Genomic DNA, 23,673 nt, shown 5'->3' on the forward strand with positions numbered 1-23,673 from the left:
AGAAAGGCTTGTACCGCTATATATTTTCCTCTCAGGACTGCCTTTGTTGTGTCCCACAGATTTTGAACCGTTGTATTTTCATTATCATTTGTTTCCATGATTTTTTTCAATTCTTCTTTAATTTCCCGGTTGACCCATTCATTCTTTAGAAGGATACTGTTTAGTCTCCATGTATTTGGGTTCTTTCCAAACTTCCTTTTGTGGTTGAGTTCTAGCTTTAGAGCACTGTGGTCTGAAAATATGCAGGGAATGATCCCAATCTTTTGATACCGGTTGAGTCCTGATTTAGGACCGAGGATGTGATCTATTCTGGAGAATGTTCCATGTGCACTAGAGAAGAATGTGTATTCTGTTGCTTTGGGATGAAATATTCTGAATATATCTGTGATGTCCATCTGGTCCAGTGTGTTGTTTAAGGCCTTTATTTCCTTGCTGATCTTTTGCTTGGATGACCTGTCCATTTCAGTGAGGGGAATGTTAAAGTCCCCTACTATTATTGTATTATTGTTGATGTGTTTCTTTGATTTTGTTATTAATTGGTTTATATAGTTGGCTGCTCCCACATTGGGGGCGTAGATATTTAAAATTGTTAAATCTTCTTGTTGGACAGACCCTTTGAGTATGATATAGTGTCCTTCCTCATCTCTTTCACAGACACTATATTAAATGAAAAACCAGCCACAAGTGGGCAGTGTGTGTGGTTCCATCTCTATAAACAGGAAAAACAAATCTATGGTGACAGAAATCAGAATACTTATTACCTCTGGGTGGGGCTTATTGGCCAGGGTAGGGCCCAAGGGAAATTTCTGGGGAGATAAAATATTTAATATATTTATAGATATATTAAATATTTAATATCTTGATATGGTGGCATAGACATATATATGTCTATATATAGACATATATAAATTCACCAATGTGTGCACCAGGATTTATGAACTTTTACACAAGTTATACTTATTAGATTTTTTAAAGATTTTGAGAGAGAAAGCACAAGCAGGGGGAGGGAGGGCCAGAAAAAGAAGCAGCAGCAGACTCCCCACTAAGCAGGGAGCTTGACATGGGCATGATTCCAGGACCAGAGCCAGAGGCAGATGCTTGACCACCTGAGCCAGAGGCAGATGCTTGACCAACTGAGCCACCCCAGCACCCCTAGAATTTTAAAACACAAAAACAGGGGCTTCTGGGTGGCTCAGTTAGTTAAATATCTGACTCCTGACTTCAGCTCAACGCATGATCTCAGGGTTTTGAGAGCAAGCCCAGCATCAGGCTCCACACTGGGTAAGAAGTGTGCTTAAGACTCTCTCTCTCTCTTTCTCCTTTTGTCTCTCCCTCTTCCTCTCTCCCTCTCTCTAAAAGAAAAAAAGAAAGAAAGAAAAAAGAAAAACCAGCAACACAGAAAAACAGACTGTAAGAACAGGTATAAAGGAAAAAAAGTCCTCCAGGGCAAGGCACTGTGCACAGCCTCTGGATTTGGGAGCCAGACTCCATCACTTACCACCTGTATGACCTTAGTTAATTCACCTTGAGCTTGTCCTCAGTTTCCCCATCTATAAACTGGGGATAATAATAGTATCTACCTCAAAGTATCATTGTTAATATCTACTATCTGTTAACAGTAAGCTCCAAACAATGACTTGCTGTTAAGAAAATGAATGGTTGAATATTCATCACTAGGAAGAAAGATGGTCACTAGAAGAATAAAAGGAACAATTTGCTGGAAACATTAAATATCAAAAATCTCATTTAATTTGCTTCAAAATATATAAATTTAAAAACTGACAGAATTACAAGATTCACTAATCATGGTGGGAGAGCTTAACATAGCTGTCTCAGTTCACAGATCAAAGACGGATATGGACTGAATGTTGTGCCCCCCCATTCATATTCTGAATCTTAATTCCCACTCTGTGATGGTATTAGGAGGTGGCATTTCAGGAGGTGATTAGGTTATAAGGGTGGAACCCTTGTGAATGGGATTAGCACCCGTCTGCAAGACACCCCACAGAGCTCCTCTGCTCTCTCTGCCATGTGAAGACCGGGCAAGAACATGGCAGTCTATGAACCATGAAGCAGGCCTCACAAGAAAGCAAATCTGTCGGCATCTTGATCTTGGATTCCAGCCTCCGGAACTATGAGAAAAAAGCTCTGTTATTTATAAGTCACCCCATCAATGGTATTTTTGTTATGCAGCCCACACAGACTAAGATATTGACCAATATGTATAAATGTGTAGAAGATTTTGAAACACAAATAGTGTGCTCAGGCTAGTGGATGTATGTAGAATACAATACGTTGATTTCCATCACCCATGAAGCATATACGAAACTAACCCTATACTAAGTGCATCAATGAGATACTTCATTAGGCCATAATAAACCCATCCCTACCCTCCCCAACCCATCCCCAAAATAGCAATGCCATGTGCCAGTAAGAAGTACATTTTTTTTCACATCACAAGATGTCCAGAAAAATGGGCCAGGACAGTCACACAAAGACACCAACTAGGGAAACAGGTTGGTATGACTTCTGGCCACACTCTCTTTAGCCTGCAGCTTTTACCCTCATGGTCATGGGATGGCTCCTCTAGTGCCAGACATCATGTCTGTTTGTACAAAGGGCAAGACATGGAAGGATCTAGATAAATATTCCTTTACAACATCCCTCCCAGGTATCACACGCAATAATTTCCCATACTTAGAAAGGCCAGGACTGCAGGGCAGGTGGCAGTTGGGTGGGGGATGGCGGGTAAGGGGGGGGGGGCTCCTCTAGCTGCAAGGACCTCTAGCTGCAAGGACCAAGAGATAGAGGTTTTTTAACAGTGCACATTACCAATCTAAACAAAAAAATGTAAGTCCTTTTGTAAGGAGGAAGGGGCAATTCTGACAGGCAACTAAACAGATACCTAATATTCAATAACATAAACACCACATTCTCCGCTCACAATGAAATTAAATTAGAAACCAACAAAAATTTGTAAAATAAAAAAAAAAAAAGACCCACCCATATACATGCAGGAACTTTCCAGAAGGATAGAAATGTTCTGTATCTTAAATTGGTTACATATACATATGTATGCACTTGTCAGAGTCCTCCAACTATACACTTAAGATCTATGAATTTCACTATAAGTAATTATACCTCTATAAAAATATACTCATGTCCTGCTGTTTTAAAATCTAATTATAAATAATTCACAGGCCAAAGAATAAGTGATAATAGAAACTAAGACAATATTCGGATTTCAACCAAAATGAAAATATGTATCAAAACATGTGATGCAGCTAAAACAAGTACTACAAGAGATGATTATAGCCTGGAACACGTATATTTTTCAAACCTGGAAGTCACTCAGCAAGGGGCCCCCTCTACGGCTAGGACACTGATAAAGGCAGGCCGCCATTCCTAATGTTCTCTCTCCCGGCATGAACTCTTTTATGCACAGTAAGTGAAGAGCTGTGCCTGAAGGCTTTCTCACACTGATTGCATTCATAGGGTTTCCCCGCAGTGTGAGTTCTCACGTGCACAATAAGGTGTGAAGACTGACCAAAGGCTCGCCCACATTCCTGACAGGCATAGGGCTTCTTGCCAGTGTGTGTCCTTGCATGCTTCCTGAGGGATGAAGGTTCACTGAAGGCTCGCCCACATTCCTGACACACATAGGGCTTCTCTCCCGTGTGAGTTCGCATGTGACTCTTGAGCGTTGAGAGGCGACTCAAGACCTGCCCACAAGTAGCGCACTCGTACAGTTTCTCCCCAGTGTGTATCCTTTTGTGGACGTTCAGATGAGTGCTCGTCCGGAAGGGCTTCCCACACTGGTTACACGCATACGGCTTCTCCCTGGTGTGAGTGCGCAGGTGTGTCTTCAGCGACGAGTGCTCCCTGAAGGCTTTCCCGCACTGACTGCACCCAAAGGGCTTCTCTCCTGTGTGAGTCCTCACGTGGCTCCTCAGGGAGGATGGCTGATTAAACGCTTTCCCACAGTCCTTACATTCGTAGGGCTTCTCGCCCGTGTGGTTTCGCTGGTGCAGGATTAGGTTAAAGTTCCTAGTGAAGGTTTTCCCACACTGAGCACATTCGAAAGGCTTCTCTCCAGTGTGAGTCCTCAGGTGGCGCCGCAGATTTGAGGAGTACTTGAAGGCTTGCCGACACTCCTGACATTCAAAGCACTTCTCCGCGGTATGAGTCTTCTCGTGCCTGATCAGGTCGGAGCTGTATCTGAAGGATTTCTCACATTTGCTACACACGTAGGTTTTGTCCCCACGACGGATTTTGTCTGGCACGATCAGGTGAGCGGGCTGGAAGAAGGATTTTCCACCCTCGTGGCATTCACAGGGGTCACCTCCAGCGTGAATTCTCTGGTACTGAAAAAGCGGTCTGATGCCGTGAAAGGGTTCCCCAAGTTCACTGTAATTATAGAGTTTGTCTCCAGTCTGAGGTTGCTCCTGTCAATTGAGGAAAATAGGAAGACCAAAGGCTCTATTACATTCATAGGAAAAAGGCATTTCTGGTGCTGAAGCTTCTACCACTTTAGTGTGTCTGCACCATTTCTCCCGAGCCCCTTCAAGTGGATGCTCTGCCACAAAGAGCTGTCATTTTCATTATATTCAGGAGGCCTCTTAGATGCAGTTTGGCCGAGTCAGAGGCAAATTAAGTTTTAAACACTTGATGTCTATTCACATTTATAAACACGGCTGCTATGGAAACTCTGGGAAACACATGCCTTGTTCAACATGGAGGGTTTTCCCCAACTCATGACATTTATAGACTCTCTCCCAAGAACCTGCTTTCCCCTGCTTGAACACCACTTGCCTTGAATCTCTCTCTCTCTCTCCTCTCTCTCAATCTTCCTCTCTGGCCTCTTGTGCTGCTTTTCTAACTGACAGCAACCCCAAACTTGTCCTACGACAGAGGACTAAGAAAAACCCTTGGGTACCTTACCCTTTTCATGCGAGTGGATGGAATCTCTGCAAAATTATCTGGGTGAGAAACTGAATCTTGGGGTTGATGCTGAGGCTCTGGAATGAATAAGGATAGAAAAATTAAGTACACAGGGAAGGAAACTGTGGGACCAAGGCAACCAAAAGAGAAAGCAGAGAACATGTGGATTTTCTTTTTTAAATACCGATTCTAGAGGCGCCTGGGTAGCTCAGTCAGTTAAGTGTCTGAATGTTGATTTTGGCTCAGGTCATGATCTCAGGGTCATGAGATCAAGACTCACATCAGGCTCCTCGCTCAGTGGGGAGTCTGCTTGAGCTTCTCTCTCTTCCTCTCCCTCTGCGCCTCCTTCCACTCATGTGCACACTCTCTCTCTCACAAATAAATCATCTCTTTTTTAAAAAATAAAATAAATACTGATTCTAAGTATGGGAGAAAATTGTGAAGAGAAGGAATGTATCAAAGAGTAAAGGAAATTTTAAGGTATTTGACTATGTAAGGAGTCACATAACCATAGAAACAAGGAATGGAGATGGTAGGTAAGTTACTAAGAAAGAGTTCTAGGAAGATTGAGACTGAAATGGAGAGAAAGTATTAGCAAGAACACACAGGTGGAGAGGCACTGGATAAAGAATACACATGCTATATACATATAAAACACACACATGATAAACTATACACATGGACATGATAAATATGAAGAGCAGGCAGGACAGATCGTTCTACAAAACCAGAGTAGAGCATTATGGATAAAAAGGAAGGAGGCAGAATCTAGTAAAGCAGCTCTGTCAAGGGCCATGGAAGTATTTCCCTTACTGACCATTTCCAAACTCTGATCATCTCATGATCAGAGCTGATGCTCCCTGATCTGCCCGCTGCTCACCTGGATGGGTTCCTGGGAAGGTTCTTCTCTCAGGGGCCCACAGGTCTTCTCCTGGCTCCGAAAGGGAAAGCGTACTGGGTTTGCCTAGCTGATCTCCTGCTCCTGTGGAAAGATGCAGACCGGGCCTGCCATTAACCGGGGTTGATATTCTGAAGTCTCTAGGGGCACTGGAGACGTGAAGAGCAAAATGAGCCCGCCTACATTCTCACGGGCATGGCAGAGCTCTTCCACTAAGGAACCAAACAAAGTACAAGCCCCCTCACTGGGTCCCAAAGAACAATGGGATTCTCTAGTCCCCAAAACCCAGGGCCTCACTCAGAGAGAAACCTGAAAAGCCTAGAAACTTTTAACCATGGAGAAACAGATAGCAGCAGAGAGACCTTCACTCCCACAGGAAACCCCTGAACAGTAAGCACCATGACAGCAGGATTTGTCTGTTTTTTCACCTCTTGATTTCCCAAACCAGCACATCTCTGGGGATGCATAGGTGTCGCAGGAGTGTGTAGATGAAGCAACGAGCCGGCCCTTACCCACGGAGGCCAAGTTCCTGTAGTTCTCCAGCATCACATCTCTGTACAGGCTTCTCTGGGCAGAGTCTAGAAACATCCACTCCTCTGGGGTGAACAACACAGCCACATCAGCAAAGGTGACGGGTTCCTGAAACACACACCCATCCCAGCTCAGCCAGGGGCCACCTCACCAGAACCAGGAGTTCTGAGGTCTCAGAATCTGCCCTTTGGCTCAGACCCCAGAACCAGAACTCTCCTTCTTCTACTTGTTCCTCCCTGAGGGACAGCGGCCAGACATGTGGCATCAAAGGACTGAGCCACTGGCAACTAGGCAGGAAACCATGGCAGTTTTATTCCCTTCCAGCTCCAGTGTCCAGCAGACCTGAGCATGTTGCAGGCAAGAGAGAAGTATTTGGTAAATGACAACTGTTTGCCCCGAGAGACCGTGAAAACTAAGAGGCAAGGACAGCAGACATCCTTGCTGTTTTCCCTCCTGATGCTCAGCAGAATGAGGTATCCACAGCTAGGGAAGGTCTGAATGAAGCTGTGAGACCAATGCCTGGGTTGTCCCACACATGCCCCCACACACACACACCCGTTACAGGAGGTCCAGTGCCTAGAGGCCTGGAGACCAGACCTGTGGAGTGAAGAAGTTCCAGGCCAAGGGAAGAGGATAAAGGCCCAAGCAAGAAAGAAGAGCAACAGGGATTTCTTCCTTACCTGCAGACAGGTGATCAGTACCGCTGGCGCCCCGGCTTCCTCCTCTGTGCTCTCCTTTTGGAGCCAGGCGGGGTCCTGGGCAAGCAGAGCTACATCTCGGAGAGGAGGGAAGCCAGGAGGCCCCGTGAGCACAACCACAGGTCCGAAGGCTACCTACCCTGGCTGTGAGTGACCACATGTGCACACACATATGCACATACTCACATATAAGAGACGCACACGTGCACTTACATGCACTCATATTTATGCATACACGTGCATGCCATCATATAAACATGCAGATACATGTACACACAAAACATACATACACATGCACATACACTTAGAAGAACAGGCACACAAACACACACACACAGTTTTTCCATTCCAAATTTCTGGAGTCACAGTCTCAATTTACCAACAGACTCTGGAGTTTCTGGGGCACCCCCCAACGCCCCTTGATTCATCCCTGGGTCCGCATTCTGCCCTAGCTGCTTGGCGCCTTCCTCTGCACCACTATGCAGGGCCAGTAGAGCCCCAGGACTTAACCATAAGTAGGGGACAGAGAAGCCACCAGCACCCCAAGTTTGCCTGTGGGAAGGCAGCATCTCCCCTTCCTGCCTTCAAACCAACCTCACCCCTCCATCCCCACAGGGCCTCCTGGCTCGGCCTATTACACACAAGCAAGTGACGCCCCACGCCATCCGTTGTCTCCCTGCACCCTCACCTCACCCTGTGACGGGACACTCCCCCTTAGAAATCAATCCTGACTTAAAAAATAATGTATATCGAACAAATAAATGCAATAAATTACAGAGGATTAAAAAAAGAAAACCTGAACCATGTCCAATCTCTGACCCATGTATTCCCCTCCTGGGGCTGCTATAACAAAGCAGGCACACTGAGAGGCTTAAAGCCACAGATACGTATTCTCTCTTGGTTCTGGAGGCCAGAAGTCCAAGACCAAGGTGTCAGCCAAGCGCCACTCAGAGGCTCTGCGTAGAATCCCTCCTTGCCTCTTCCTGGCTTCTGGCGGTGGCTGTCCAGAACCCCGGGGGCTCCCTGGCCTGCAGCCGCATCCCTCCAACCTCTGCATCTGTCGTCACATGGCTGTCCTCTCCCGTGTGTCCCTGTCTCCCCCGGCATGTTTCTCCCTCTATCTTTTTTTTTCTTTTTTAAGATTTTATTTATTTATTTATTTATTTATTTATTTATTTGAAAGAGAGAGCGCAGGGAGGAGGGGCAGAGGGAGAGGGAGAAGCAGGCTCCCCGCTGACCAGGAAGCCCGAGACTGTACTTGATCCCAGGACCCTCGGATCACAACCCAAGCCAAAGGCAGATGCATGTTTCTCTTCTTAAAAGGACACCAGTTGGGGCGCCTGGGTGGCTCAGTGGGTTAAAGCCTCTGCCTTCGGCTCAAGTCATGATCCCAGGGTCCTGGGATCGAGCCCCGCATCAGGATCTCTGCTTAGTGAGGAGCCTGCTTCCTCCTCTCTCTCTCTGCCTGCCTCTCTGCCTACTTGTGATCTCTGTCTGTCAAGTAAATAAGAATCTTTAAAAAAAAAAAAAAAAAAAAAAAGGCCACCAGTCACATTGGCTGAGAGGCTCCCAGCCCAACCTCACCGTAACTCAATAGCAGCTGCAGACACATTTCCAAGTGCAGTCCCAGTCACAGGGTACAGGCACCAGTGGCTAATTAGGACTTCAAGATACCCTTCTGGGAGGCCACAATTTAAGCCAAAAAACTCTGCTTTTCCCTCTACGTACTTACTGTTTTTGTTCCCCACTGTGGGCAACCAAGTCACCATCCATTTCCTCACCTCGCACTCACTCACAATCACCACCACTCCAACGACAGGCACCTCACTGAGACCACCAGTGACCCCACCCCATCCCTGGTGGGTATTCAGTCAATGTGTGTGGTGATCTAGTCCCTCCACCCTGAAGTGACTACCCCTCGAGCTTCCTCAGACTCCTCCATCCCTCAGCCTCTGCCTGGGCAGGCTCACCCACTCTGGGCATCAGTTCCCACCCAGCCTGACCGGGCCCAAACCCCTGGCTGACTCTCTCCCCTGAACTCCAGACACACCTGCACACCATCAGCCCATGTCCCCACTCATCTGGCTGAGGAATTCCCCTTACACCCACAGTGAGATGGGGGGGAAGGGCTGCTGCCATCACAGAGGACTGCTACCAGGCCTTGAACCTGCCCTGCTGGGTTTCGAGATTGCTTGGGACCCATAACCCCTTTTTTCTCTCCCTTTGGGAGAGGAAGCATGTACCTTGTGTCTTTTGGAAACAGAGGACTTTTTTTCTCATTTCACAGGTTCACAGGTAAAGAGGAATTTTGCACATGGTAGAGCCCACACCCCAAGTTTTCTCACGCCTGATTTAGATCATTCATATGGACTTGGGGACTTCTTGAGTTCATGAGATTTGGGACTTAGAGTTGATGCTGGAATGGGTAATAACTCTGGGGTTGTCAAGATTGTCTGACTGTATTTTGTATATGGGGAGGACGTGAATTTGAGGGGAGAGGGACCAGGGGGCAGACCATTATTGGCTGAATTGTGTCCCTCCAAAATTATAAAGTTGTAACCCCCCACTACCTCAAAATGTGAACTTATTTGGAAACAGGGTCTTTGCAGATGTGATTGGCTAAGAGGAAGTCACAGTGGAGAGGAGTGGGCCCCAAACCCAATATGACCGGTGTCGTAAGAAGAGGACAAAAGAAAGAAGCAGGGACACTTGATGTGATGTGATGACACAGGCAAAGACCACAGTGATGTAGCAACAAGCCGAGAACACCAGGAATTGCCAGGAAGGAGCCTCCCCACAAGCTTCAAAGGAAGCACAGCCCTGCCAACACCCTGACTGGAAACTTGTGGCCTCCAGAAATGTGAGATATGAATTTCTGTTGTCTCATGCCCCCCACCACCAAAAATGTGCTCAACACCTTATTCTCAAAGGCTGTTCTCCTTCCAGCGTCCCTGATCTTAGGAAGAACATCCCTGCCTCAGATGGGAAATCTCATCCCTGACACTCCAAAGACCCCAACAACTAATCAAAAACAAAAACAAAACAGGGCGCCTGGGTAGCTCAGTGGGTTAAGCCGCTGCCTTCGGCTCAGGTCATGATCTCAGGGTCCTGGGATTGAGTCCCGCATCGGGCTCTCTGCTCAGCGGGGAGCCTGCTTCCCTCTCTCTCTGCCTGCCTCTCTACTTACTTGTGATCTCTCTCTCTCTGTCAAATAAATAAATAATCTTAAAAAAAAAAAAAAAAACAAAGCAAAACAAAAACACCTCAGTGATGGTATCTGGACAGGGAGCACTCATCTCCCCCCACCCCCACCCACCCCACTCCCTTTCCTCCTGCCCCTATCCCCACCATGGCTGATGCCACATCAGGCCTCTCTTTTTTGAATCCACTGAAAGGTCACTCCCTCAAAGTGCCTCCCCACCCCGGTGACCTTCTTTCCTCTAGAAGGACCCTCCCCCTTTCCTCACAGCCTCTATCTATCTGTAATACATTGTTTTTGGCTTCCTTAGGTATGTATTTTCTGCCACCCTCATGGGATGGAAGCTTTGGAAGAACAAGCCTGGGTTCCCTTTCCTTTTACACCCCTTCCCGACACTGTGCTTGGCACATGAATGCTCTGGAATGTCTGACAAATGAAAGCATACAGGACTCAGCAAATGATCTCAACTCAACCTCCTGCGTGTGTCTTAAATCATTCCCCAATTCCCCACAGTGTAGACAAGAATCAACACAACAGGCCTGACTGCTGGCCCTTGGGAACATGGATCTCCAGAGGGTTCTCCCGCCCTAACTGGTAAGAGGGGCTCACTCTGCTTAAACTGTTTCGACAAACACTGGTTTGTGTTGAACGCCTGCTTCCCTTCCAGGAGTCCGGCACCTGCCGACAGGAGTCAGGTTCATGCTGGGCAGGGGGTGCCGACACGACCAGCCCCAAGTGAAAAACCTGGGCACCGAGTCTCTAATGAGCTTCCCTGATAGACATCACCTCACATGTGTTGTCACAGCTTGTTGCTGGGGGTATTAAGCATGTCCCGTGTGACTCCACTGGCAGAGGCTTCCAGAAGTCGTTTCTGGACTCCCCCAAACTTCAGCTAAGGCTCCAGTTCTGTGCCCCTTCACCGTGATAAACCACCACCATGAGTACGACTGTGGGCCAAGGGGGGAGTCCTAGCGAATGGCCACAACCAGGAGTGGTCTCAGGGACCCCGCCACACCCACTCCGCACTCACCACTGGTCTAGGCCACTACCATCCCATTCCTCACGGCCTCCACCCCACGCCTGGATCCTCCCGGAGGCCCTGCCACCTCCCAGGTGCTGGAGAGTTCGGCTAAAACCGCAGATGCGTGGCACCTCTCACCCAAACACATCCCTGGCTCCTGGCAGCCTGCGCCCACGGCCGGGATCTCCTCCCATGCCTCCAGGCCCTGAACGATCCGGAGCCCAGCCTTCTCCAGTCAGCTCACACCACTCTCCCCTTCCCTCTGCTCCCTTCACAAGGATCTCGGTCAGCTCTGCTGTATAACAAAATCCCAGAGACGGGGCAGCTTGAACAGTAGGAATTTACTTCCTCACAGTTCTGGAGGCTGGAAGTCTGAAAGCGGGAAGCCAACGTGGTTGGGCTAGTGAGAGCAGCCTTCCCAGAGAGAGCTCTGGTGTCCCTCCTTCTTATAAGGACACCCATTCTATGGTATTGGGGCTCCATCCTTATGACCTCATGCAACCTTAACCACTTTCTTAAAGGCTCAGCTTCCATCCAATATGGTCACATGGGAGGTTAGGACTTCAGCACATGATCTTGGGGTATAGGGAGGTAGGGACCAGCCACAGCTTCTGGAGACATTTTCAGCTGTCATGACTAGGGGCTCTTATGGGCTTAATTGTGCCCCTTTAAACACTCATAGGATGGGGGCACCTAGGTGGCTCAGTGGGTTAAAGCCTCTGCCTTCGGCTCGGGCCATGATCCTAGAGTCCTGGGATCGAGCCCCACATCGGGCTTTCTGCTCTGCAGGGAGCCTGCTTCCCCCTCTCTCTCTGCATGCCTCTCTGCCTACTTGTGATCTCTGTCTGTCAAATAAATAAATAAAAACTTTAAAATATCTTAAAAAAAAAAAAAAAACCTCATAGGATGAAGTCCTAATTAATACCCAGTACCTCAGAATATGAGCATCTTTGGACATGAGATCTCATGAGATGCCTAAACAGGTCACAGCCCTGAGAAAAACCAACCCTGCCAATCCCTTGATCTTAGACTTCTGGCCTCCAGAACTATGAGAAAACCAGTTTTGTGGTTGAGCCACTGCAGTCTGTGGGACTTTGTTATGACAGCGCCCCCTGGCGGAACAAGACAAGAGACGCTCCAGGCGTCTGGTGGGTGGAGGTCTGGGACACTGCTAAACACCCTACCCAGCACAGACCTGCCCCTCCACAGGGTGCCAAGGTTCAGCAGTGCTGCAGTGAGAACCCATGGTCTCACTTCCAATTTCCAGAAACTCCCCTCTGCTCGCAAGATGAGGCACGCTTCTATTGTATTCTGGTCTTCGTTGAAAAATCTGACTGCCCAGGAAGGGTCCAATGTTTTGAGACTCTCCCAGTGCCCACCTCACCACAGGTGAGCCAACTATGAAGAGTACTTCAAGAGCGCAGTATCCTAAGTACTTCAAGAGTACTTCAAGGCAAAGCCTTGCCCAGAAAGCTTACCAAAAATACACAGAAGAGTAATACATTATATAATCCAAGAATTACTTCCTGTTGATGATGTAAGAGATTCCAAATGCAAGACTGGATGATACTGTTCAGAAACAAAGTTCATTATTCTCACTAGAAGGCAAGATGCAGGAAACAAATGCCCTGCAATTATAGCTAAAAGGGGTTATTTGTCCTCCGGAATTAATTTTTCCCCCCACTTCTCAGGACATGTGGTTTGTTTTAACCTCATTCTTTATAAACTCAGTTAAAACATACCCATTTAAATTCTTTATAAGCGCAGTTAAAACATGCCACTTGCAGTAAATTCAACTGTCATTTTCAGCATCAACATAACTGTGGAGACTTTAACCTTACCCAAAAGGAGGCATGGACTTGGCCACAGGTGAAGGGGGTCTGCTCCTTCTTAACAAAAAGACCAAAGACCAAAACAAAAAAATCCAAAAAGATTCCCAGCCCACAATCCTAAGAAAGCACGTATCCCCTTGAATGCATAAAGAATGGTGACGTGTCTTTACTATGTATTCTCTCCTTCTGGTGCAGGGAAATGCCTGCGTCCGGAGGAAAGGAAGGGGCAGGATGCAAGCTCCCAGACCCCCAGGCCACCAATTCCAGCTGGCGCTCACTCACCAGAATCCCCGGCCATCCCCAGCTCAGGGACACCCAGTGCAGGCACCGGCATGGCCACCCTCTGAATCTGCACAGCCGCCTTCAGCCCCTAGACAGTGACAGGGACAGATCAGAGTCACACAGTCAATGGAGTCCGCTCGCAGCTCTTCACCCTGACTGAATTTGCAAGACCCTGCTCCGGACAACACACGGATAAAACTGAGACACACCCAATGTAGTTTGTCCAGATTAATCTGGGTACAAAACTAATCACTGTGATAGAATGTCAACCTCAAAATGAGATGGAGAGGGGACCCGGGCTGGGGAGGCAACTCTGAGAAGCCTCCAGAAGCGGGGGAAACACTGGAGCAAAGAGGGGTGCGGATGGCCAGCAGGCTGAGGGGTAGTGGGGGGAGGTGGACCCACACACATGATACACGGTCAGTAAGTTATTCCCAGAAGGAAGCCCTGTGGTGGGAGAAAGGGTCTGAACTCCCCTCCACTGGTAGGCTGCTCCCTCAGGGAAGGTGTCTGACCGGAACTGCATTTCTAAGGGATGTCCCTAGCCTCTGTATCCAGGGTGGGGCCCAGCAGAAATGGGAGCCTATGGGGAGCAGTTCTAGGGGTCCTGGAGAACTCTCAGTGGCTCTGGTGAGGGTGGAGGCACTGGGGGCAGCAAGAACAGTCAGAGATAAGTTATATCTTGGGGGGAAAGCTCAAAGGCCTTGGTGGTGGGGGCAGGTCCCTCAGTATGGGTGATAGGCAGAAATGCTGAACTGTGGGCCTTCCTGGCTGGGGCTGGGCCCTCACAGCAAACATCCTCCCAGGTTTACTGTACATCCAGAAGACCAAGGTGACACCCAGAGAGGCCGACAGTCCTCTGGAATCAAAGGTGCCCCCTGTCTCCAATTGTGGGCCTGATCTGCATCCTCAGGTCCAGCCCAGCCCCCAGGAGAAGGCACAGAGGGGACTGAGCGGGACAGAGGCGGCAATGAAGCAGCTCTGGGCCTGAGGGACCCTCAGTTTTGGGGCAGTGCCATCAGAAGGCAGACATGCAGGTCTGGCACTTTCAGGCCTGATGACTCCCCTACTGCACTGCGGGCACCAGCCACCGAGGGTCTCAAGGACTAAACACACCACAGACGCAGAGGTAAACCTGGCCCTTTCTGGTTCTGGGGGTTCAGCTAAGGGGTTAGGCCACACAGCGAGGCACTGCAAAGTGCTTCGCTGAAGAAAGGCTAAAAGCCCTAGGTTCTGAATGTTGTTCTGTGTTTTCTTAGAGTCTGTGTTTGTCTATTTGGCAGGCATCCATTGCAGGACCAAACTCGCCCAGAGCTGTTTTACATCTGCCCAGCCATCCACAGCCCATCCTCTGAACCCTGTCTTTATCCAATGCTCACGCAAGCCAATATCCGCCCCCTGCCCTGAAGCAGCGTGGAGGGGACACGGCATGGGGGTGGAGGGTGGGGGGACGGCTGGGGGAGAAGGGCTGAGCCTGGAGACCGCGTCCTCAGCCTGTTTCAGGGTTCTTCTGGGAGCAGTCTCCAGCCCTCTATGTGCCTGCCCTGAGCTGCCATGGGGGTCTCAGTCGTTGCGATGAGGCCCAATGATGCCAGGAAGGGCCAGCTGAACCACCAGCACCTTCAACCACCTGCCAGGTTGTAGGATTCCCAGCCAGCAGACCCTGGCCGCTAGGATGGCAATCTCTGCAATTACGCCTGGATTTGACCCCCAGCTCCAAATGTGGCTGTACCACTTATGGGCTGTGTGTCTTCATGGATGAACCACTCCGTTTCTCCACATGTGTGTCCGGGTGGACCTCCTCTGCCCGTTCAAAACATTCTGTGACTGCTTGTTTCCTGAGGCTCAGATGCAGCAGAACCCCCTCCTCTCCCACACTCAGCGCTCACAGCTGAGCTGGGAGTGGAACTCTGTGGAAGGTGCTGGAATCCCAAACTGAGGGGAAAGAGCCCACAAAAACTGGAGAGGACAGCTGTGCCTTGTGAGTTCTCCTCCCTCACAGGGTCCATCTGCTTATCAAGACACGGGGGCGGTGAGGGCCTGGAGTGCCTGGGTTCGCACCTTCACGGAACAAGCATTAATTGAGGGCTCTGTAACGACACACAGAATGCTCTGCGTGGAGTTACAGCAACGAGCCTGTCAGATGAGGCCCCTATAATCCAGCAGCTCCAGTGGGGTATTTTCAGACCTCAGGGCCTCCAAAGCAACAAGCCCTTTCCCAAGCAGCTACTGGAGGACAATCTCCACCTAAACAAAAATGTGAACCAACGGTGAGGAGGACATGGACAGTGAGGAGTGTCTCAGCTACCCTGGAGTCTGACGAGAGCCACGCAGGGGTGAGGGCTTCAGCTTCCCTGCAACCCACACCAGGCCGTGCGGGGCTAAGGTTCTGCACGCTCGGAGCAAAGCAATGAAGCAGGTCTCTACTGTCCAGGCCCTGCCACCCCATCCACAGGGCTGGCATCTCTGACACCCTGAGATGGACACCATCCATGACAGGGGTGGAGGGGGACACACTGAGGGAGCCCAGAGATCTCACTGGCTCTGGGACAAACAGGCCCAGCCTGGCAGTGAAACTGGGCTCTGTATGTCCCTCTATCCAAACCCTAACCCTCATCTTGGAAATCCCCAAGAATTGGAACCCAAACCTTGGAAATTCCTTACAGTAGGGGGAGCAGGAACTCAGCGCCAAGGTGGGGGTAGCGGGGCTCAGTCTGTTCCCTCGTGCGCTGGAACACGCCACACCACCTGGCTCTGAAGGCTCTGCCACGCTGTGACAAGGGATCCTTTCAGGTGCAGGATCTCGACTTCTCTCCTCAGTGGGCAGGGGTCTGCAACAGCTCTCCCACATCCCTTATAGTCAGGGCGACCCTCTCTCCCACGGTTCTCTCATCAGGTCTAGGTTAGAGTTCCTCCTGAAGCCATTCTGGATGTGGCTGAATCATCTCTCCAGGCCGAGTTTGCTCCTGGCTAAGGGTAAGTGATGACAAAAACCCCACCAACACCCGCAGGGCACCCTGGGCTGCTCTCCGCCCCGTCGAGGCAGGTTTCTAGCACTTTCAGAAGTACACCTTGCCTAGCTGGGTTGAGGGCTCAAGGACATTGCGGGCTTTCTCCCATTCATGATTTCCATGGGGCTTCTCCAAAAGGCAGGAGTTTCCCATGACTGTGGAGGAGTAAACCATACCACACACAATCGATGTCTGACTCACACTGATGGCAATATTTACTCGGGATTCAAAGGAAAAGGGTCTTGAGTGACAACAGGGTTTGCCCAAATTCATGAGTTGTGGCCACTCCCTTCAGACCATGTGGGCATGTCCTTGGAAATGCCCCCAAATGTCTTCCTGGCTCTGGTGTGCATTTCCAACTCACAAATTCCTCAGTCTCTCCCAAGACAGGGAACAAGGATAATCCCCCATGAATCTTACCATTTGCATATCCTGGGACAAATTTTCCTCCAAAATATCCTGCACAGGAGTCAATGCTTTGGATTTAAGTTGAGACGCCCAGTCTAAAATGAATTGGGAAAAAAAAAAAGAAAAAATTAAGGTCTTTCAGAAAGAGTGGTACAAAATTCACCAAAATAAATATTTAAGTATTTATTTATTGTTTTTAAAATATTGTTTTTTAAATATTGACCCTAAACTTGGCCCGGTACCAAAAGGAAAGAAGGCATCAGGGAGCAAAGGGAGACACTGAAGAGTATAGCTGTGTGAAATGTGACAGTAACAGGAGCGGGGCGGGGCGGATGAGAAACTCTGTCCTCCCGGGACTGAGACAGATGTCGCCAGAAAAACAGCCTTATCAAAGAAACAAGTAAGAGGCAATTAGACAATATACACAGAAATGTTCCCTTCCACGAGGAATTAGACAGCAAGTGTGGGTATGATGTGGAGCCATCGGAACCCTCGGCCACCAGCAGTGGGAACGTAAAATGGTGTGTGCACCTGAGAAAGCACTTTGGTGGTTCCCCAAAAAGCTCAGTAAATGACCCAGCAACTCCACTCCTAAGTATCAACCCAAGAGAACTGAAAACACACCCACATAAAATCTGGTACATGAATGTTCACAGCACTATTCACAAGAGCCAAAAAATAGAAACAAACCCATCCATAGGCAAACGGGCAAACAAAACGTGGTCTACCCACACAAGGAACACTACTCAGCCCTAAAAAGGAACAAAGCGGGGCGCCTGGGTGGCTCAGTGGGTTAAAGCCTCTGCCTTTGGCTCGGGTCATGATCTCAGGGCCCTGGGATCGAGCGCCGCATCGGGCTCTCTGCTCGGTGGGGAGCCTGCTTCCTCCTCTCTCTCTCTCTCTGCCTGCCTCTCTGCCTACTTGTGATCTGTCTGTCAAATAAATAAATAAATAATCTTTTAAAAAAAGTAAAAAAATAAAAAATAAAAAAGGAACAAAGCTTCAACACACACTATAATGTGGATGAAACTTGACAACATCACACTAATGAAAAAAGACAGACACCAAAGGCCACATGTTCTACTATTGTCTTCATACAAAATGCCAAGAAAAGGCAAATCCGTGCACACAGCAGATGGGAAGAGAGGAGACTGGTGAAGACGGCACAGCTCTGTGAATATACTGAAAACCAGTGAGTTGTACATTCTGAAAAGGTGGATTCTATGGTATGTGAACATCTCAGTTTAAAATAAGAGAGACTTTTGAACAGATCATTTCTGAGACCAAAGAGAAGTAGCAAAAGGCTAGCAGAAGAGAAAAACCACCACAGGAAATCACTTGAGAAACGTCACCCCAAAGTCTCACTTCCCCTTGCGATAAAGGGCCTCTGAAATGCTCTCAGACTAACTCTTCCCATCACACCACCCCCTCCACCCGGTGGGCACCCCTCCCCCCCCCACACACACACACACCGGTGGGGCCCTCAGCTCTTCCTCTGGCCCCACCCGGGAGCCCAGACTGGATTTGCATGGTGGAATCCCCACTGCTGGATAAAAATACACACGCTGAGGGAAGTAGGGAGAGTTCACAGTGGGCTTGCCACTTCCGCATGGGCTTCAGCTCCTGGCACTGAGCCAGTGCCAGGGGTAGCAAAGTGATCACACCCAATTTCCAATGAACTCAGTGAAGCTCTTCCACAAGGGCCCACACCACACCACAAACACCCTCCCCTGTGCCCCTCAGGAATGAAGCCCTGAAGCCCAAGGCCAAGTTCAGTGAGACCCATGCATTTGGAAGAATACAGATGGAGCGGTTTCCTGCGGAAGCCCACTCATCTTCCTAGGGCACGCAGCTGGCCCTTAAAAGGCATTAGACACCTGCACGGGAGAAGGACCAGCCTGATGCTAGCCTTACCCCTGGGGGCCAGGGTCCCACACTTGTCCAGGATCACGTATCGGCACAGGTTCCTCCGTGCCCCGTCCAGCAACGCCCACTCCGGGATGAGCCCCGCTGCCACATCCTCGAAGGTGACTGACTCCTAAAACAACACACACATATTCTGGCTGAGCAAGGACCACCTGAAGAACAACTGGTTATCACTGGGGAAGGGAGCACATTCAGCTCTGCCACAGCAGAGCTCAGCAAACCTGACCTGCCTCCTGTTTCTATAAATAAAGTTTTATTGGCACACAGTCATGCCCATTTCTTTGCCCATCTCTAGGGCTGGTGGTGTGCTGTAACAACAGCTGGGACAGCGACAGGGATCAGATGGCCAACTGAGCAGACAGCATTTCCTTTCTTTTAATAGTTGGACAGATCTGAGAGTGTAAGCTTTGGCTCTCTTTGTCGCTTCACACCACCGGTGACTGCCAGCGCCTAATTCTGGGCTCTAGAGAGTTTTCCCTACACTATTTAGGGCATCAAAAGTCTGGCATTGATCACTTAATTTTCATGAAACTCCAAGACCCCCTCCCAAGACTAAAGCGTTTTGTAATCTTTTCTGTCTGTGAAAATAGGACTTCCACTGCATCCTTAAAAGACTTAACGGTCTTTTAATTTCAGAATCCTATAGTGCAGCATGGTCTGACAGAGCACTCTGTGATGACGGGAATGTTCTATGTCTGTGATTTCCAAAAAGGCAGCCACCAGCACGAGTAGCTATTGAGCACTTGAGAAATGTGGCTCAGGCAACTAAGAAATTGGGTTTTTAATTTTACCGAATTTTAATTAATTTAAATTTATACAGATGCCTGTGTTTTGGGAGGCCTCACGAGGGATGGCCTGGGTGTGGAACTCCGCTTCTGCCAAGTCTAAATGAGCCCCCCTCTGCAGTCAGACTCCGAAATTAGGCACAGAGCCCCAGGGTCACTGTGGGGACCCTCCTCCCAAGCCAGTTCCATCCAGAGGTTGGGCACTGAAAGAGACCATCAGATCATGCTCTCCTCCCCCAACCATTCCAACTCCTCCAGTCCCCTCACCATGACACCAGCGCCAGGATTTAAGGTCTCATTAGGCATCCTCCCTGCAATAAAAGAGACCAAGGTAAAAAAAAAAAAAAAAAAAAAGAAAAAAAAGGTGTGGGGTGGGGAGGTGAGGGTGGAAGCAGATCCCCACACAGGGGTTTGGCTCAGGTAATTCTACTTCTGTGGGCCCCCAGCAAGGCAGCCCAGTGAAAACCCTAACGCGGAATCCTTCCCAATAAGCAACATACTGGGCCCAGAGCCACCTTCCAGACCACACCCCCTGATCATATCTAGTGGTTCCTCTCATCTAATAAAAGGATTATTTCCCTTCCTATATTCTCTCAAAATACCTCTCTCTAATAGCCTCTACTTTTCCTCCACTGCCTCTTATCAAGTTGTGATTTTTAATTTATTTGTTGAGGTGATTTTGCCTCTCCAACTATAATGTACTTTCCCAAAGTAGACCTGTGTCCGCATTTTTCAGGTCTCCTAATCCTGCCACTAGCACAGCGCTTGATGCGTACTAACTACCTTATATATCAGGGGCTGGCAAACTTTTTCTTTAAAAGACCAGAGAGTTAATATCTTGAGATTTGTGGGCCAAATGGCCTCTAAGCCAACAATTCAACTGTGGTTGTAGCACAAAAACAGCCACAGACAACACGTAAACAAATGTGTCCCACTCAAACAGTTCTTATGGAAACCAGCAATGGGTCAGATTTGGCACAGTTTGCCAAACCCTGCTCTGTAACATATAACAGAGAATACATCAACCAAGTTCTCTCAACTGCGCCTCCTGCATGGCCTCTCAAACACGCCAACTTTGCCAATTCTGCAATCATCATTGGACCCCAAATACCAGCATGAGACCTGAACTGACTCTAGCTCATATATGGACTCCCCAGACACCCCATTTATGGCCAACTCAATTTCAATTCCCAGGACAAACATATATGAACTCTCAAATTTTTGTCCATCCTAAACTCCACACTCAACCCAGCGGAGTGTTTTGTCTAAATCACAAACACTCCGTCACTCTCCTACTTAAAACTAATTCAGTGGCGGGGCGCCTACGTGCTCAGTCGGTTAAGCATCCAACTCTGGATCTCAGCTCAGGTCTTGATCTCAGGGTTGTGAGTTCAACCCTACTCCTAGTCTACAGCCCAACCCCTTGTCTAGCTATATGCAGCTCATTTGGGAGATTCAAACATTTGTCCCTTTTAAGAGGTTTTTCCTGACCTCCTCTCCAAGTTCTCCTGTTCCACGTTTCCATATCACCCTGGTCATGATTAATTTAAGGCAGAATAAAACCTCCACAGAGGCAAGTATGGTATCTGTTTCAATCACATTGTTTCCCCCTGTCCAAGGCCCAGTTCACAGAGGGCGTCCCCAATGGAAATGTGTCAAACAATCAACACTCCCCAAGAATAATTCAGTATTACCAGCCTGAGGCATGCACCTGCACAGACACACAGACACTAATGTAACACCACAAAATCAAATACAAAAATGATTTAAAATGCCTCTTTATGCAACATAAATCAACACTAGTTTTCAGATGTCTTTAAGAAACAATGTTAAATCTTTCTTGGGGCGCCTGGGTGGCTCAGTGGGTTAAGCCGCTGCCTTTGGCTCAGGTCATGATCTCAGGGTCCTGGGATCGAGTCCCGCATCGGGCTCTCTGCTCGGCAGGGAGCCTGCTTCCCTCCCTCTCTCTCTCTGCCTGCCTCTCCATCTACTTGTGATTTCTCTCTGTCAAATAAATAAATAAAATCTGTAAAAAAAAAAAAAAAAAAACAATGTTAAATCTTTCTAAAAAGGCAAGGCAGAACTTGTGCTCTTTTTAACAGTAAATACCTTACTTGAAATCTGAAGTCTACTTTTCTTCCAGAATTAATTTTTTTCCTCATTTCTCAAATGTTAGTTTTAACCCTATTATTTAAAAAAAGACCCTTCATTTATGGCCAACTCCATTTCAATTCCCAGCACTAACAAAGCAATGTCATCTTTTTTCCCGGAGTCCCATATGTTTTCTAAGCCTCGTGGTGATTCACTCACAGGCTTGGGGTAACCAGGGCGGAAACGGCCCTGAAAAGAAATGAATAATCTTCCTCTTCCTTGATGGTAAGACTTGTGAGGTAACTGGGAAATAGCTTTTCTTAAGATACCCTCAAATCGGGCGCCTCAGAGGCTCAGTGAGTTGAGCCTCTGCCTTCTGCTTGGGTCATGATCTCAGGGTCCTGGAGTCGAGTCCCCATCAGGCTCTCTGCTTGGCGGGGAGCCTGCTTCCTCCTCTCTCTTTCTCTCTCTCTGCCTGCCTCTCTGCCTACATAGATCTCTCTCTGTCAAATAAATAAAATCTTTAAAAAAAAAAAACCCTCATCTCGCAGTGAAAAACACTGGTGCTCACAAATTAAAAGCTCTTTTAAATGAAAGAAAGGAATAAAGAGAAAGGAAAGTAAGAATCAAACAAAATCTAAGTTAACAGGCCCTAAGCTAAGGAACTACAAATTGTCAGTCACCAAAAAAAAAAAAACAAAAAAAAAAACACCTCTTTTCATCTGACTCATCCCTTGATAGAGGGTACATTCTATTTTTTAAATTCACTTGAGCAGTCACTCAAACCAAAAGGCCCATGCAGACTCAGGACCTAACGTTCCAGCTGCAGGGCTAGATAACACGAAACGTCCTATGACATACAACGTGAATTACTAATAAACAGCTCCATGCATAAGGGAGGTATGGTAGGGTCCTACAAATCCGGGAGGATGGGTGAAAGCTGGGCCGGCTGGTGGCACCACATTCCCGAGCTGCGGGACCCGGACTCTACTACGCGATTTCCCTACCGATGGATGAGCGACCGTCCTATCTGCCCGGACAGGGGGGACCGGAGGGCAGCGGGCCGGGCCGGGGGATAAGGGGTAACGGCTGCGAAGCCGAGCATTGTTGGCCCCATCCCGCCCTGGGATGCCACCGCGGGGACGAGGCGCCGCCGCACAGCGGCTTTCCGGGGCCGTGCGGCCCCTCCCCGCACCCGCAAGGCCCTCCCCGCCTTCCCGATGGGCCGGGCCGCACCTGCAGATGGCCCGGAGACACTCCCACCGCAGTACGCCGCGGAGCCTGCACACCCGCCAGCTTCCGCTGCCACAGCGCACTTCCGCTTCCGGCCTTGGGGTGGGGGTGGGGATCGCTGAGAGCGGAAGTAACCGGGTTTGGGACCAGAGGAGCTTCAGGGAGAGTGACAGAAATGTTGATCCCCTAATTCATCGGGCCTCGGAGAGTAAATCCTAGTTTCCTTCCCCGCAGGGAGAAGTTAGGCTCTGGGATAGGGTCGGACTGGACCTGCAGAGGGACGGGTGGAGGTGGGGCCTATGCCGGACGGAGGAGGCTGGGGGCGCGGCTTAGCCTGATGGGCAGGGGACTGGGCGGGGACTGGGCGGGTCCCGGGTTTGGTGGGCTGGGACAGGGGTGGGATTTTGCTGGCAAATTGGGATGCTCTGTGTTTAACTTAACCTCGCCCGCCCCCTCTTTTTTTTTTTTTTTTAAGATTTTATTTATTTATTTGACAGACAGAGATCACATGTAGGCAGAGAGGCAGGCAGAGAGAAAGGAGGAAGCAGGCTCCCCAATGAGCAGAGAGCCCGATGCGGGGCTCGATCCCAGGACCCTGAGATCATGACCTGAGCCGAAGGCAGAGGCTTTAACCCACTGAGCCACCCAGGTGCCCCGCCCGCCCCCTCTTTTATCCTTTGGTTCAATCCATACCCCTACTGAAACATGCCCATGGGTAAGATTTATTTTTCAATCTTTCTAGTTTATTCTAAAAATAGAATTATATATTTTGTATCTTCTACAACTTATTTTCTCACCAAAAATAAGACGTGAAAAA

At 48.8% G+C, this 23,673-nt stretch overlaps 1 protein-coding gene and 1 long non-coding RNA gene across 6 annotated transcripts in view; one reads left to right on the plus strand and one right to left on the minus strand.

Annotated features, from left to right (window-relative positions):
- The window catches only part of LOC309853378, a 49,164-nt gene extending 30,151 nt beyond the window's left edge, over positions 1 to 19,013 (plus strand). The window contains exons 2-4 of one of the 2 annotated variants that reach the window (XR_014305632.1): positions 9,667 to 9,928; positions 10,578 to 10,861; positions 14,686 to 19,013. This is a non-coding gene — a long non-coding RNA (uncharacterized lncRNA). Of the gene's footprint in view, positions 1 to 8,588; positions 9,929 to 10,577; positions 10,862 to 13,315; positions 13,394 to 14,685 lie in introns of those variants that run through there. The other variant, XR_014305633.1, reaches the window with a different exon arrangement.
- Positions 1,727 to 23,168, minus strand: ZNF333 (zinc finger protein 333). Of its 4 annotated transcripts, none has more exons than XM_082709537.1 (10): positions 22,860 to 23,168; positions 19,800 to 19,843; positions 18,736 to 18,859; positions 16,834 to 16,916; positions 13,403 to 13,490; positions 7,051 to 7,139; positions 6,352 to 6,478; positions 5,822 to 5,923; positions 4,942 to 5,018; positions 1,727 to 4,445 (listed from the first exon to the last, which is right to left on the minus strand). In XM_082709537.1, exons 2-10 carry the CDS (start codon positions 19,836 to 19,838, stop codon positions 3,375 to 3,377), a joined length of 1,800 nt encoding a protein of 599 aa, XP_082565663.1. In that variant the 5' UTR covers positions 19,839 to 19,843; positions 22,860 to 23,168; the 3' UTR covers positions 1,727 to 3,374. The 4 variants fall into 4 exon arrangements, with proteins under 4 accessions (XP_082565663.1, XP_082565661.1, XP_082565664.1 ...); XM_082709535.1 differs by having other exon boundaries at positions 7,051 to 7,145; XM_082709538.1 differs by lacking the exon at positions 22,860 to 23,168 and adding an exon at positions 22,631 to 22,859.
- Positions 23,169 to 23,673: the final 505 nt, after the last annotated feature.

This window comes from Mustela nivalis, assembly GCF_964662115.1.
Source record: "Mustela nivalis genome assembly, chromosome: 1".
NCBI lineage: Eukaryota > Metazoa > Chordata > Mammalia > Carnivora > Mustelidae > Mustela > Mustela nivalis.